The 14,865-nt window shown below is 39.3% G+C and overlaps 1 protein-coding gene across 1 annotated transcript in view; it reads right to left on the bottom strand.

Annotated features, from left to right (window-relative positions):
- Window positions 1–13,645, bottom strand: part of ALDH1A1 (aldehyde dehydrogenase 1 family member A1) — a 49,198-nt gene extending 35,553 nt beyond the window's left edge. The window contains exons 1-2 of the mRNA XM_006137823.4: window positions 13,466–13,645; window positions 595–699 (exon numbers count right to left, since the gene is read on the bottom strand). Of these exons, the coding sequence (XP_006137885.2) occupies window positions 595–699; window positions 13,466–13,561 (201 nt within the window). The 5' untranslated portion in view covers window positions 13,562–13,645. The remainder of the gene's footprint in view (window positions 1–594; window positions 700–13,465) is intronic.
- Between the last annotated feature and the right edge of the window lie 1,220 nt (window positions 13,646–14,865).

The raw sequence follows: 14,865 nt of genomic DNA on the forward strand, positions 1-14,865 counted from the left end.
ATACCTGGAAAATATGCACATTTGTCTACTGGCTTTGCAGTCTTCCCATCAAATCTTAACAGGTAAACAATTTATGAACCAGCTTAATTTTGCAGAAATTAGTGCTGGTGATTCAGTAGGTAGCATTCATCATTGTGAATCTGCATTAAATGACCCACTGTGTTGTAAAGAAGCACCATCGTACTGGAATCAGTCACAAAAGACATATGTACAGAGTTGTGACCACTTATTAACCAAGATTCCATGACATTTTATGTAAGAGTTGTATGCCTAGCAGGCTAGTGTGGCTGCCTAATGTAACTGTAATTACATAGCCCATAGGCTTACTGTGAATAGAACTGTTAAGAAAGGCTTTCAAATTAGGCACAACTTTGAAATAAATCAGACAGTGATGAATTGGTGGTATCCCAATTTTTTTGTATTGTATCAGGTGTATCTTGAGCACAGTTTTGTATCTTCACTGAAGGAACAATGAGAACAAGGAGCTGGGCATTATGGGAGGAAAGAATTCAGAAATAAATAGCAGGAATAATGGCAAGGTGACTAGATTGTATACAAAGAAAGCAAATTCATGGCAAAGCTGTAAAAACATACCTTGTCCCCTTCTTCTACCTCACAAATTTTATCTCCAGTTGCAGGATTATAGACGGTGAATTTTTTGCCACTAGTTGAATCATGCCATTCATTGTTTATAAATATCTGCAAGGAAATAAGGAAACAAAAATTGAACATCATCAGAAACACATTGTCCAAGTTTAGTACCTGTTGCAATGAAAAATTGACATGATATCACATTATAGCTAAGAGTTATCCAATATCAATATCAATATCAATATATATATATGTTTTAAGTCCTTATGTCTCATTTGGAAATAAGCCCCTTGGATTTTTGCAGAATAAATAAGGATAAATAAATGTAGAATTTTAAAGAGTTTGGAAATTTCAGTAAAATCCATCTATCTGCTTTGAGTAACCATAGACTTTAAAAATGCAGCCTTTCTTTCAGGGCTTTCATCTCACATAGTAAAATAATTGCTTCTTCAAGATCATTGACACTCAGAGAACTTGCACAGGTGGCTCGAAGGCAGTAAATGGCCTATAGAGTCTTATATGTACTTTCACTATGCACTGCAGCTGCTCTAGCATTAACACACCCTTCAGCAGGGATATGGATGACAGGTGGAACTGTGTAACCGTACGTTCCCTCGTCCTGCTCTGCTAGTTTACGGGGGTCTCCCTGGGAACTGAGCTCTGTGCTGCATAGGCAATGTAAACATGCCGTATGGCCCTCTTGAAATCCTGTCTCCCACTTAACCAGCAGAATCACACAGGCTGTTGTACCGTAGAGGCAGATTTGTCACCTAACACAGAGGTTCTCAAACTCTTTTTTCCCCTGAGGCCCTCTTCCCCCCTCCACGTGCTATAAAGACTACACCTGTGCCTCATTAACTGGTATTCTGCTTATAAAAAGCCAAGGCCAACAATAGGGGGATAGCAAGCAGGGCAATTGGACCCGGAGTTACATCAGGCCCCACAAAGTTAAGTTGTTAAGGTTTCCATTTCAACCCTGGGAAGCAGGGCTTAGGGCTTCACCCCTGCTCAGGGGGGCTTTGGCTTTCTGCCCTGGCCCTGCCGAGTATAATACTGACCCTGCTTGGTGGACCTCCTGAAACATGCTCACAGCCCCCTAGGAGGCCCAGACCCCTGATTGAGAACTGCTGACCTAACGGAAGATGACCAACGGGTCCCAGTACAAGGGATGTTTGGGAGAGATCCGTTTTATTTATCTCACTTTTCTTTCGTTTCCTTTCAAACAACATGTGTCTCTGAAATGAAAGACAACACTAAAGAACTGTGTCCAGTTTAATGAAATCTACAACAAAAGAAGGAATCATTGAGGCATACTGCAAGAGCCAGAAAATGTGGTTTGTACACTCCTCTGCTTCCATATCACAGGAGAAAAATAAAAAGGAACACTAGTCTTTGTGATTTTATTCCAAATCCCTCTGGCGTGCAGATTGTTGCTTCATTAAATATGATCCTAATAAAAGCTTATTTAAAAGTAGAAATGTAATACTATTAATCTTGTACAGGAACTTGGAGATATATTTCATTTCAGGGAGGAGTATCTGTAGATCAAGAGGCATTTACATCCGTGATTACTAAAATGACACTACCTACTTGGCAAAATCATGGATTGTCTTTGTAATTATTAGATAGATTTTAAAAACACATTGCACATAAATGTCAAAATGCATACAGCAATGTAGGAAGCTTATTTAAACTGTTATAGAACTATAATTTGTTTTTATTTGTTAAATAAAAATATTTTGCAACGTGATATATTTTAAATATACTGGGTCAAATTCCATTCTCAGCTATGTGGGAGCAGCCTCTCTGACTTCAGTGGGTTATACCATTGTTTACTGAGAGCAGAACATGGTGCACAGTGACTTGTATACATGTTAATTCTAGAGTATTACATATGTGTAGTACAACAAGGTCTACAATTAAGACTGACTGACTGTTTTTGTCCCAAAGGAGTCCCACATCTTTTCAGTCAGTATTTGAACGTATGTAGGGAAATGGTTCTCAAATTTTAGCAATTGAAGGACCTCTATTCTAAGTTAATTTTTTTCATGGACTCCCCAAGCCAGCTTTTAATTTTCTCTGGGGATGGTCAACACCCAGTCAGCTAAGGCTCAACCCCCCTCCCCGATTAAATCTTTTATCATGTCTCTCTTACTCTTTCCCCTCCTCATCCCCCAGACTTGATGCTCCATGTATCTCTTCCTCTTACACATTCTGGGTGTGGTATTCCAAACAATCAACTTCTTATCATTTCAATGACTTCTAATGACTAACTTCTTGCATTGTATGTACTGGAAGTGAGCTAGTAAGATTTAAAACCAAACCAGTAAGTGCGTCTCCCTTCTGGGTATCCTGCCTTAATGTCTTTTTTATTTTAACTCTTATACAGTACTGAGCATGTTGTTGGCAATAAACAAATATAATGAATAACAACAATAAAAATAAACTGTGGTCAGTTCAAACCAAAGATAATCACAAGTGGTTTATGCAGCAGTTCTAAAACTGCTGAAATCATCATCCAAGATTATCTCATATTTGCCAGAAATATTTGCATATTTCATAAGCCATTGCATATGCAGCTTTAACCTTTATACAGGCAGAAAGAGCAGCTAGTGCCAATTTTCCTTTTTAGAGCTGGAACAAGAACCCTCTTGCACAGATAGGAACATTGAGATATCCTGGCACACAAGCAGAATTATAATAAAACTTGACTGGATGGATATTTCAACCTCCCATATTTGGGACAGGACTGACCATTAAAAGCACAAATTAAGTCACTCTCACCAAAAAAAAAATTGATTATGTTATTAGCAAATCCACTTTTATTGTGGAAAACTTCCCTTTAAGAAGTAAATATCTGAATTCCTTAGAAAATCTGGAAGACAACAGAAACACACAAGCATTTCCTTCAAGGACAGCATAAAAGTTTCAGGATTGGCAGGGATAAAATCACCACCCTATCTTATCCACTTTTTACCCTCAATTTTGTAGTGTGTTCCATATGGGACTTTTCTTCTCCTTGGTTTTAAGCTACACTGATCTTATATTGACTTCATATTTTCTAACACTACACAACATGAGGATTCCAACATGATTAATGCTGTCTCTCTCCTTGGTGTTTTGTTACTTGTAAATCCTGCTTGAAGGTTAGTATGAGTGTTGGTACAAATAGTATAAACAGCATTTCCCTATAAAATGCTGTGAAAGAAACCACAGCAGTTATGAAAAAGTCAACATTTACCTACAATTACCACCTAGTGATATTAGAGGTACTGCAATTATTTTCCTTTGTAATGAGAAGGAAAAATTGGCATCTCACATATCACCATGGTAAAGTAGAGTTTTTCTTTATAGTGAACATGATACCATAGTAAACTGATTATAATAGTACTGTATCAAATACTGTGATCACTTTTGTGCCTTTCAGACACAGTTTCTCTTTGAGTGTGGTACAGAACTGAACTGGCCCAACAGTTGCTGAAACTGTGAAACCGAACCAAATGCTCCCCATATATGTCAGATCTGCAGGGTTTTAACTATTGAGTGCCTGTAAAATCTTAACATTGGTATGGAGTTTGAAAAAGATCCAGTGGGAAGTAAGTAACTCAATGGTGAGGTAAAATTCAAAGTGCTAGTTTCTATACAAAAGTTAACTAGAACAAGGTTTTGTTGGCTAACTGGACTAGACTTCCTCCCCATTCCGGAGCTTCCATTTGATACATAAAAGTTAATTTTTCTTTCACAAAAAGTCAACACTTTTTGTGAAATGCCACACAAGCAACATATAATTTACTCCAGAAAAGAAAAGAGGGAAAATATCCGTAAAAACATCTTATATATTGTTCAGTGGGTAAAAATGATAAATAGTCACACCAGTGCTAGTTGTAAACTGAGGTACTCTTTATTGAGGGCATTATTACATGAGAAGACCTATAGTAAAAATATGTACCATAACTTATCAAGTCTTCCCAATTATCTGTGGATCCAGATCCCTCATTCTATGCATTATATTTTACCATCAGCTCAAATTCTACCACTGTCATAAGCAATGGAGGTTTTTTAGTAGACATGTCTATATGATGACAGCTAAAACCATCACCTAACACAAAGCTCCTCATATTACCACCACTGAGGCAAATTGGGAGGGTGCTGATGGACATAGCTGCTGCAGAATGAGCATGAGAATGAGGTTTCCCATTTCTAATATCACCCTATTCTGTCACTCAGCCTAGTAGGTGTTCCAACATTGAACTGGAAAATAAGGAAACATTTTTGGGCAAGTTAGAACAAATGTGTTTGATTTACCAATGGGCAGAATGCAGGAAAGACAGTTGTAATAGCAGGATTGCATGGTATTGCAATTTAGCATATTGAAGTCACCACCACATATACTGTGTAATGAAGCATGTCAATTTGCTCAGGAGAATGGAGATTTATTTACTCAAATGCTAGACATAGTGCTTAATCTGATTCTGTGACCCAAAAAATGGTAAAGGTGAATATTTTGATAGGGAAACACAAGGAGGAAGGAGCAACAAAGGAGGACCCTTGATTCGAATGGAGAAGGTAGGGCAATCAACTGGTTATCTAAAGTGTATGAACACGATGAATACAAGAAGCCTGGAAAACAAACAGAAAGCCCTGGCCCAGTCAAAGAACTATGATTTGACTGGAATAACGGAGACTTGGTGGGATGACTCACATGACTGGAGCACTGTCATAGAAGAGTATAAAGCCTGTTGAGAGTCTCTGGGTTAAGTTTAGAGATGAAAGCAACAAGGGGTAATGTTGTGGTTGATGTCTGTTACAGACCACCGGATCAGATGGATGAGGTAGATGAGGCTTTCTTCAGACAACAAAGAGAAGCTTCCAGATCACAGGCCCTGGTTCTCCTGGGGGACTTTAATCACCCTGACATCTGTTGGGAGACCAATACAGCAGTACACAGACAATCCAGGAAGTTTTTGGAGAATGTTGGGGATAACTTCTTGGTACAAGTGCTAAAGGAACTGACCAGGGGCGATGCACTGCTTGACTTGCTGCTCACAAACAGGGAGGAACTAGTAGGGGAAGTAGAGGTGGGTGACAACCTGAGAAACAGTGATCATGAGATGGTATGTTTCAGGATCCTGACCAAAGGAAGAAAGAAGAGTAGCAAAATACACACCCTTGACTTCAGAAGAGCGGATGTTGACTCCCTTAGAGAACTGATGGGCAGGATTCCCTCAGATGCTTACATGAAGGGGAAAGGAGTCCAGGAGAGCTGGAAGTAATTTAAAGAAGCCTTATTAAAGGCACGGGAAGAAACCATCCCGATGCACAGTAAGAAAAGCAAATATAGTAGGTGACCAGATTGGCTTACTGGGAAAATCCTTGGTGAGCTTAAACACAAAAAGGAAGCTTACAAGAAGTGAAAACTTGGACAGATGGCGAGGGATGAGTATAAGTATATTGCTTGAGAATGCAGGGGAGTTATCAGGAAGATGAAAGCACATTTAGAATTGCAGCTAGCAAGAAATGTGAAGGGTAACAAGAAAGGTTTCTACAGGCATGTTAGCAAGAAGAGGGTGATCAGAGTGAGTATGGGGCCCTTACTAAATGAGGGAGGTAACCTAGTGACAGATGATGTGGGAAAAGCTGCCCCAAGGATCAGTTCTAGAGCTGGTTTTGTTCAACATCTTTATTAATGACCTGGATAAGGGGATGGATTGCACACTCAGCAAGTTTGTGGATGACACTAAGCTAGGGGGAGAGGTAGATATGTTGGAGGGCAGGGATAGGGTCCAGAGTGACCTAGACAGATTAGAGGATTGGGCCAAAAGAAATCTGATGAGGTTCAAAAAGGACAAGAGTAGAGTCCTGCACTTGGGATGGAAGAATCCCAAGCATTGTTACAGGCTGGGAACTGAATGGCTAAGTAGCAGTTCTGCAGAAAAGGACCTGGGGATTACAGTGGATGAGAAGCTGGATATGAGTCAACAGTGTGCTCCTGTAGCCAAGAACGCAAATGGAATATTAGGTTGCATTAGGAGGAGCATTGCCAGCAGAATTAGAGAAGTGATTATTCCCCTTTATTTTATTTTGGTGAGGCCACATCTGGAGTATTGCGTCCAGTTCTGGGGCCCCCACTATAGAAAGGATGTGAACGCACTGGAGAGGGTCCAGTGGAGGGCAACCAAAATGATTAGGGGGCTGGAGCACATGACCTATGAGGATTTGGGTTTATTTAGTCTGCAGAAGAGAAGAGTGAGGGGGAATTTGATAGCAGACTTCAACTTCCTGAAGGGAGGTTCCAAAGAGGATGGAGACAGGCTATTCTCAGTAGTGACAGATGACAGAACAAGGAGCAATGGTCTCAAGTTTCAGTGGGTGGGAGGTCTAGGTTTGATATTAGAAAAAACTATTTCACTAGGAGAGTGGTGAAGCACTGGAATGGGAGGTGGTGGAATCTCCATCCCTAGAGGTTTTTAAGTCTCGGCTTGACAAACCCTGGCTAGGTCTCTTCCAGCCTTATGAATCTATGAAACCTCAAGTCCAGAACTAATATTTCCTAAACTGGGACATGTGCAATCTTATATTTTTTTGTATACATATTAGTTTATTTGTATAGGTATTGAAAGAGACATAAGTACAGCCAATGATGCCTAAATCTGAGGTTTGTGGTAAAGATAATGAGGTATTATATGACTTCCTAGTGATTTCATAGATGGGTCATGGCTGATCCTAAGGAGTCCTATGAAATTAGGGATGCTATGAGGGGACATAAAAGCCCAGCTGTCAAGTGGTTAATAAAAAAAATTATATCCACTCACTAGCTATGTTTCCAAGAAAAGAGATAATGTAAGAGATTAAATATTAACATATTGTTAATAGTGTTGTGCAATGCCAAATTCATCACTGCGAAAAGAGTACGAGTGAAATATACCATTTTTGGAAGTTTTGCAAATACTGAATTAAGTACTGCATTTAGGGTATTAAAACAACTAACATAAGAATGACCGAAGGTCCATATAGCCCAGTATCCTGTCTTCTGACAGTGGCCAATGCCTGATGCCCCAGAGGGAGTGAACTGAAACAGGTAATTATCAAGTGATCCCTCTCCTGTCATCCATTTCCAGCCCCTGCTAAACAGACTAGAGACGCCATTCCTAAAAATGTTGGATAATAAGTATTGATGTATCTAACCTCCATGGATTTATCTAGTTCTTTTTTGAATGATGTTATTTGAGAGTCCCTTACTTATTATTGTTCCTAATATTATTTAATCTTAAACCTAACCTCACACTATGAACAAACCTATGTACGAGGCACTGAAAATTGCAGTATCCAAAAATCTCTGTTAGGACACATTATGAGTTTGCTTATACAAGTATGTACTAAAGAAAATGGTGCAAAAAGCCAAAATCCAGCCTATATGCAATGTTTTATATGCTGTAATGCTGGGACCAATTTTAATCCAGGAACTCAAGAGTATGTTGGCAGCTATGCTCCTTTGGAGTGTACACCATTGACACATGAGTTGCAGTGTACTAAAAACAGAACATACGCTGCCACAAAGAACAGACTATGTTTTGCTTGAATTGCAGTACACTGATTGACCATGCTTAAGAAAATGGCCACAGTTATCTTGCAAAATGGTGTGGTAATATTTGCTGTCAGATATGCAGGTCTTCCATAAGGAGGTGTGTTTCTGATGCTCATCCATTGTTGCACATGCTTCATGGGTGTTCACTTATAAGGACTAGATACAGATGATTGGGCTTAAGAGTTTCTGACCAGTCAAATCTTTGCATTAAGTAACTTTTTCCTTAAAAATCTTATGGTGTGCATTGTATAGCTGTGGTTTTCACAGAGACCTTCAAGTAAGATGGCAAGTCTCCACATGAGCTTATGAAGACTCCTGTCCTTGTCACTAGAGCTAGAAACCAACATTTGTTGTAGATGGATTCTGCCACTGTTATAGTGTTCTGAAGCTTTGTATTTAAAAATTCTGACCCAGATGGTCACGCTATGGTGGCAGCAAACAAAATATCATTGGATTGGCATTCATCGTCAGTGATAAAAGTATAGTAAAATTATCCAAGTGCCTGGGTTACAGCAATTCATTCCAGACAATCAGAAATGTGGGAAATTGGCAGCTCTGCAAGGTTTAGCTTCAGTCTTGTGTGGTTTAGGCGCCTGCAAGATTGAAGTCTTTAGTTCCTTATCTGGGGATTTTATTTGCTTGCTATATGATGTGGAACATAGTTCTGCAGGACCTCTTTACATGGGTGATAAAATGTCTCTTTAAGGATGGCACAAGGCAGGATGATCTGCTGCGTGAATCTTTTTGGCAGTTGGCTCCCAGCTGGCAGTGGGCTATTGCACAAAGACTTCAAGCTCTGAAGACTTCCATAGCAACTGAGGAGGGGTTCCTAAGCTACTCGGTGGCCTGGGAGAAAGAAATTCCTGATCCCCATCTCTGCAGAAACCCTCATTGTGCAACCATGTTACTCAGGCTGGCTTCTACAAATTGTATTTATCCCCATGTTTACCCTTTAGCAAGAAAGATTTCCATTTAACTCAAAATAATTGTTGCCCACAGTAAGATAGTGGGTAGTTGTGCCAGCCAGAGAAGATGAAATCAGCCACCCACACTATAGTTCAATCCAAGGTTAATTCCTCAAGGGATGGCTTTTATTATCACAAAAAGACTCAAAACAACAGCAAAACAACTTAAAACACCTGAACCTGGCCACCAGGTCTCAGTAAGCTGGGATGGGAAAAACGCTCTGCCTTGCAGATAACCCTTTCTAGGTATCCTATAATTCTAACTATCCGGGTTAATCAGAAATGCTGAGGAGATGGGTATAACATAAATCCTACCTTTCTCAGGGAGTTAGGTGCCTAAATTTTGGAATTGTCAGTCATGAGCTCTCTCCTGTGTAGAGGGGTGTAAGCCATGTTTTGCAAGAAATGCCAGGAAGGCACACAGGTATGAGGAAAAAGGCCGGTCTCTCACCAACCAGAGGAGTACCTCACTAGGCCATACAATCATTCTCACTCTCTTGATGGCCCAATGCATATTTAAGTATTCATGCACATTGGAATAGCTTCAATGGGAGAGACTGAGACCTGCAGACTAGAATATCTCATCATCAGCTAATCAGGACCTCACTTGAGTGTGTGTGTTGCAGGTGGGTGGGTGGGAATAAGTTCAAATCCCTACCCCACTTCAGGCAAAAGCGGGGTAGGGGGAGTACTGAACCTTAGTTTTCCATATCCTATGTGAGTCTTCTAGTCACACGCTAAAAGCTATGATGGACGATTCCCCAAGTTACTTTGTGTGAAAATGTTTACTGGCTCAGGTGAAACAGGAAATGGAATGCTTAGTCTGAGGATACTGCTGGGACTTAGGCATAAGATGGATGTGCAGGTATTTTACAATGAGCTGGCCGCACATGCTCACAGACAGAAACATAGTTCCTGCAATAAGCTCTGGGAACTCACGCACCCAGGGATTTTAAGAACCTACAGACTTAGGCAGCAATTGAGCATGTGTTTGACTTTTAAAAAAATTGTAACCTTCCTCTTCTTTGCTTCTAGCTGTAATGATTAAAATAGATTTTAAATTAATTTTCCACTTTTCCTTTTTTTACTGCAAGCAATTTACCTTTACACACAACATGGCTTTCCCTCAGATACTGTGAAGGGCAGTGGTGGCAAGAAAAATGTTTTTTTCTGCTACCTCACACAATTTAACTACCTGATAAGTAACTAATTGTGCTTTGATGCCCATAGGTGCTCCAGAGGGCCCTGATATTTTCAGAAGCCTCACAACACAAGTAATTTGTGAAACAATCATTGTCTAATTCTTTAGTGTAACAAAGTAAAATATTTACCAGTGCACGTGAGCCATTCTTACATTTCTTTCATACCTAAAACACTCACTGATTTTGCTGGCATGTCTTTAAAGGAGTTTTGGCTACCCAAGGAATTCAGGATCCTGCCCTGATTCAGGATATTTGGGAATTTAAAAATTAATCCATCCAATTTAAGAACACATACTGGCTCAGACCAAAAATCTTTCTTGCTCAATATCCTGTCTTCCGACAGTGGCCAATACCAGCTGGTTCAGAGGGAACAAACAGAACAGGCAATCATACAGTAATCCATCCCCTCTAGACCATGCTCAGCTTCTGGCAACTGACTCCTGAGTGTGTTAAGGATCTTTGTAGAATGCTTTATGAGAGAGGTACAGACTCCTATCTGGATTAATTGGATTTAATTATTTAGGGCCACATTGCTCCCTGTTGTAGAAAAACCGGTGATAAAAGGCCCATAATACAAGGCAAAGTCCATGAGGGTCCAACCAGAAAGTCTCCCCTAGATCAATCTATTGAGGGCAGAGGGGTGCACTCATCCCATGTTGAACAGGAAGACAACCTAGATTCTTCAAATGTTTGAGAATATGCTGGAGGTCAAGGCATGTGTAGACAGAAGAGCATGTACTGCTGCACAGGTTCTGCCTCGTCCTTCCCCCCAATTATTGTGTGGCACCCTGAAGCTTAACTGCAATGATGTTTTGCCTGTAGCTATATCCTCTGGAAGCCCCATAAAGGGTCGGGGGAGGGGGAGGGAAGTGGCTACATAGAATGGAAGGCCCTACCAAAGTCATCTCAGCCTTAGGCAATGTTGGCTTGTCAGAGGTTTAGTTATGGGTTGGTTATGTGCTGCATTTGTGTGTGCTTCCTGCCCCCCGTGTTACCTGATTCCCTCACCCCAGTTCTCAATTTATGCAGTCTCCAGGCCCACAGGCAGTTCTCAATGGGATTTTGGCAACAGCGGGAAAGTGCTACGAAAGGTAGCGGAGGCCCATCTGGTCCTCTGCATGTACAGCTGTGGACTGTGACTGGAACCACAATGATTTGCATTTTCAAATGATCTTTTCATGAACTGGATTTTACCCTTCGTTCAGTCCCCAATAATGGACACAAAGCTCTGAATTAGCTGAAAGATGTAAACCTTCATATATAGAGAAACACTTGCCTCTTGGCAAACACAGTCTCTGACAAGGCACTTGTGCATTCGTTATTTCAGAAAAAAAGATGTTATATTCAAGAAACTGGAGACCTGATAATGTCCATTTTAGATGGTAATGTTAAAATATCTGATATGATTCTGTGGTTACTTACAAAATTGGTCCTATTAGTAAAAAGTTTTCTAAATGACCTTATGTTGGTTAAATATTGTGGAAAGAAAGAAGTGGGGAGTGTGGAGGAATATTCCAATGTATTCTTTTCAGACCTTCAAAAACATGTTACTTTTTGTCTGTAGAGTAATTCAAAAACTGAAAATGCATCACTGCAGTTCTTAGGATATCTTTCCTGGATTAAGCCCTTTTAAACTTTGAGACAGGAATAACCCAAATGAACAATCACATATCAGAACTATACTGCACTTGCACAGTTTTAACAACTTGTTAAATATTTACAAAACGATGCCCCAATCCTGACTTTTTTTTTGGATGAAAAATAGACACTGAAATCAATGTGGGTGTTCCCTGAAAATAGGGTGCAGAACTGGGTCCAATACAGCTGATCCTGAATGGGGCTGAGCTCTCTAGATTACCCTAAAGTTTTAAAAGGAGTCAAGTTTTGACTGATGAAAAGCTAAATTCAATTCCATGCATATTTGTATTCTGAAAAAATTGAAGTTTAGTTCAAGAAGTCACATCAAGAACACTTTCTTGATTGTTTTACATGTGAACTTTTCTGTATAGCTGTAACTTTGATTATGAGGCATTTTGCTTTGTGTCCAGAAACTGAAATAGCCGTGGCCAGTAAAAGCTGCAATTTTAAAGAAGTTGCTCAGCTTCTCTTTACTGCTGATTTCCCTTTGCTCTACCAACAATGTACTTGAAACTTTGACATTGCAGAAAGTACCAACGGTTTTGCTGTTTGCTCAAAGTTCAGAGACTCTTGCAACTAATAGTATACAGTGGTACCAAACACATAAAGTCTCTTTTTAAACTAGGAACATAAATCTGTTTTTAAGGTTAGCTTGGAGGATACAATTAATGCTTACCTTATCTGTGTGTTTTTACATGAGCATGGAAAGAATTTGCTATTATACAATATCTCTGGTAATCCTGACTAATTAGCAATGGTGGACTTTAGCTGTTTTATTGATAGTTATTTGCTTAGCTAGAGAAATGGGTTTGTCATCTGTAGGAAAATAAGTCACGAACAGGAGGACCCTTGCTTTAGTTTTTTTAAACTTTCATCCAGACTAGCCTCACTGACATATCTGTAACTATTCCAATTTATTTAAAAGAAATAAGACTAATTGTTAACATGTTCTATATTTATCTTTTATTCTCTTGCTGTTCAATGATTATATAAATATTTCCATCTCTGGATTGTTTATACTTTCCAGGATACTTATGGCCTCAGGTCTCAGCTTCTGAAAAAATATGGACAGCATCCCCAAAACAATAGAATAAAACTTACCAACCCCTTGGAACAGTTTCTCAGGACAAAAGACATCAGAGAAAGTTACCAGAAATTACAGTATAAGAATTAAACTGAGGTAAATATTTGTAAATACACAATTGAGTTAGTGAGACAAGGTGAGTGAGGTAGTATCTTTTCTGGGACCAACTTCTGTTGGTGAAAGAGACAAGCATTTGAGCTTACACACAGCTCTTCAGGAAAGGTATTATTTCTCCCACCTTGTGTGTCTAATTTCCTGGGACCAACATGGCTACAACAACACCGCATACAATAGCTGAGTTAGAGTTATTTAGATGGTTTGAACAATACTAATTTAAGTACAGATATAGTTGTTTATAAATGCTTAAGGCAAGTTAACAAGCATGCATAATATTACTAACCTTTGTATACTTAATTTTCAGATCACTGAGTGGTGCAGGCAGAGCTGGAGCAGACTTGCTCTCTGGGATTTGTTTTTTCGTATTTTCAGTTGACATATTTAGTTAGTTCCTGAAACACAGGTGAAATGAGGAATCAGAGAAGCTGAGTGATTTTGTCCTGACTGAGCACTTAGCTTTATTTGTGCTATTTTGTCTGAACTGGCTATGATATATTTGCATACAAGAATATGATTGGATGAAAGATTTCACTACAAAAAGAAAATGATACTACTTATTTGTAACACCTAGGGCAGCAGGGTTTTCACTTAGGTTGAAATCTGTATGAAGTATATTCTTCAGAACTAAAACTGCATGGAAAGACATTGTAGAAATTTGCAATTGTTAGAATGTTACTTGTTCTAATAATTGCAAACCTTCATTCTTAGATCAGGCAGGTCCAAAAATTCTCGCATGGACTCTTCAGCTTTGGAGGTAGAGACAAATTTATTAGTTGTGGGTGCAAGCTAAGCATTTCCCACTATAGAGCCAGCCAGACTAAAGTACTCAATTGTGATTTTAATACACTTGGAGAAAATCATAATTCCTGTCGACAACACTTATTGTTGTATAACACGGGGAATGAGGATTAATTTAAGTCCTCAGACCCTTCTCAAGTAATTTATGGGAGAGGCAAAATGAGAGACCTGCCTGATCTAAGAAAAAATGTACAGGTAAAACAAAATATACCAAATTGAGTAGCATTTTTTTCAGCAGTTCCTGCTAGAAAGGGTATCTGAATTTATTAACATAACTATGTGTAATTCATTATGAGTGGACAACTGAAGTACTATCACATCCAGTGCCCTTCTGCCAAAGAAGGTGCCCACTGGTGCTTGTGTAAGTCTATTTTCTAATAGTGTGGAGCAAGAGTATTTACACACCTCTTCATATTAAGCATGGAACTTCTGTACCTATGAAGTTGCCATCACTCTTGAAGAATGAGCCTTGAGTTTTGTGGATAAACTGTTCTGTTCATTTTCTAAGCTTCTGTTATGCCTCCTAGGCCTGATCCAAAACATACTGGTCAATGGAAAAAACCATTGCTTTCAATGAGCTGTAGATCAGGCCTCATCTGGGCTCTCTTGTGATGAAGAAAGTAGAGGTTTTGTTACCTCTCTCTGATGGATAATACAGGTCATATAATTAAGCTGATCTTCTGATCCATTTGGTTCTTTCTGTATATATCTTAGCAGATATATACTCCTGACTTTTAATATGTGCCACCATTTCTCCTTTGCCTGTATGGAGCAGTCAAGTAAACTTGAAGATTTGGCTTGGGAAAAAAGAAGGTAGCAGGATAAATCTGGCTTTATGAAAGACCAAATTAATTTTTGAAATGAAAGTCAGTTGTATTCTGATGT

The sequence above is a fragment of the Pelodiscus sinensis genome, chromosome 6, assembly GCF_049634645.1.
Source record: "Pelodiscus sinensis isolate JC-2024 chromosome 6, ASM4963464v1, whole genome shotgun sequence".
Taxonomy (NCBI): domain Eukaryota; kingdom Metazoa; phylum Chordata; order Testudines; family Trionychidae; genus Pelodiscus; species Pelodiscus sinensis.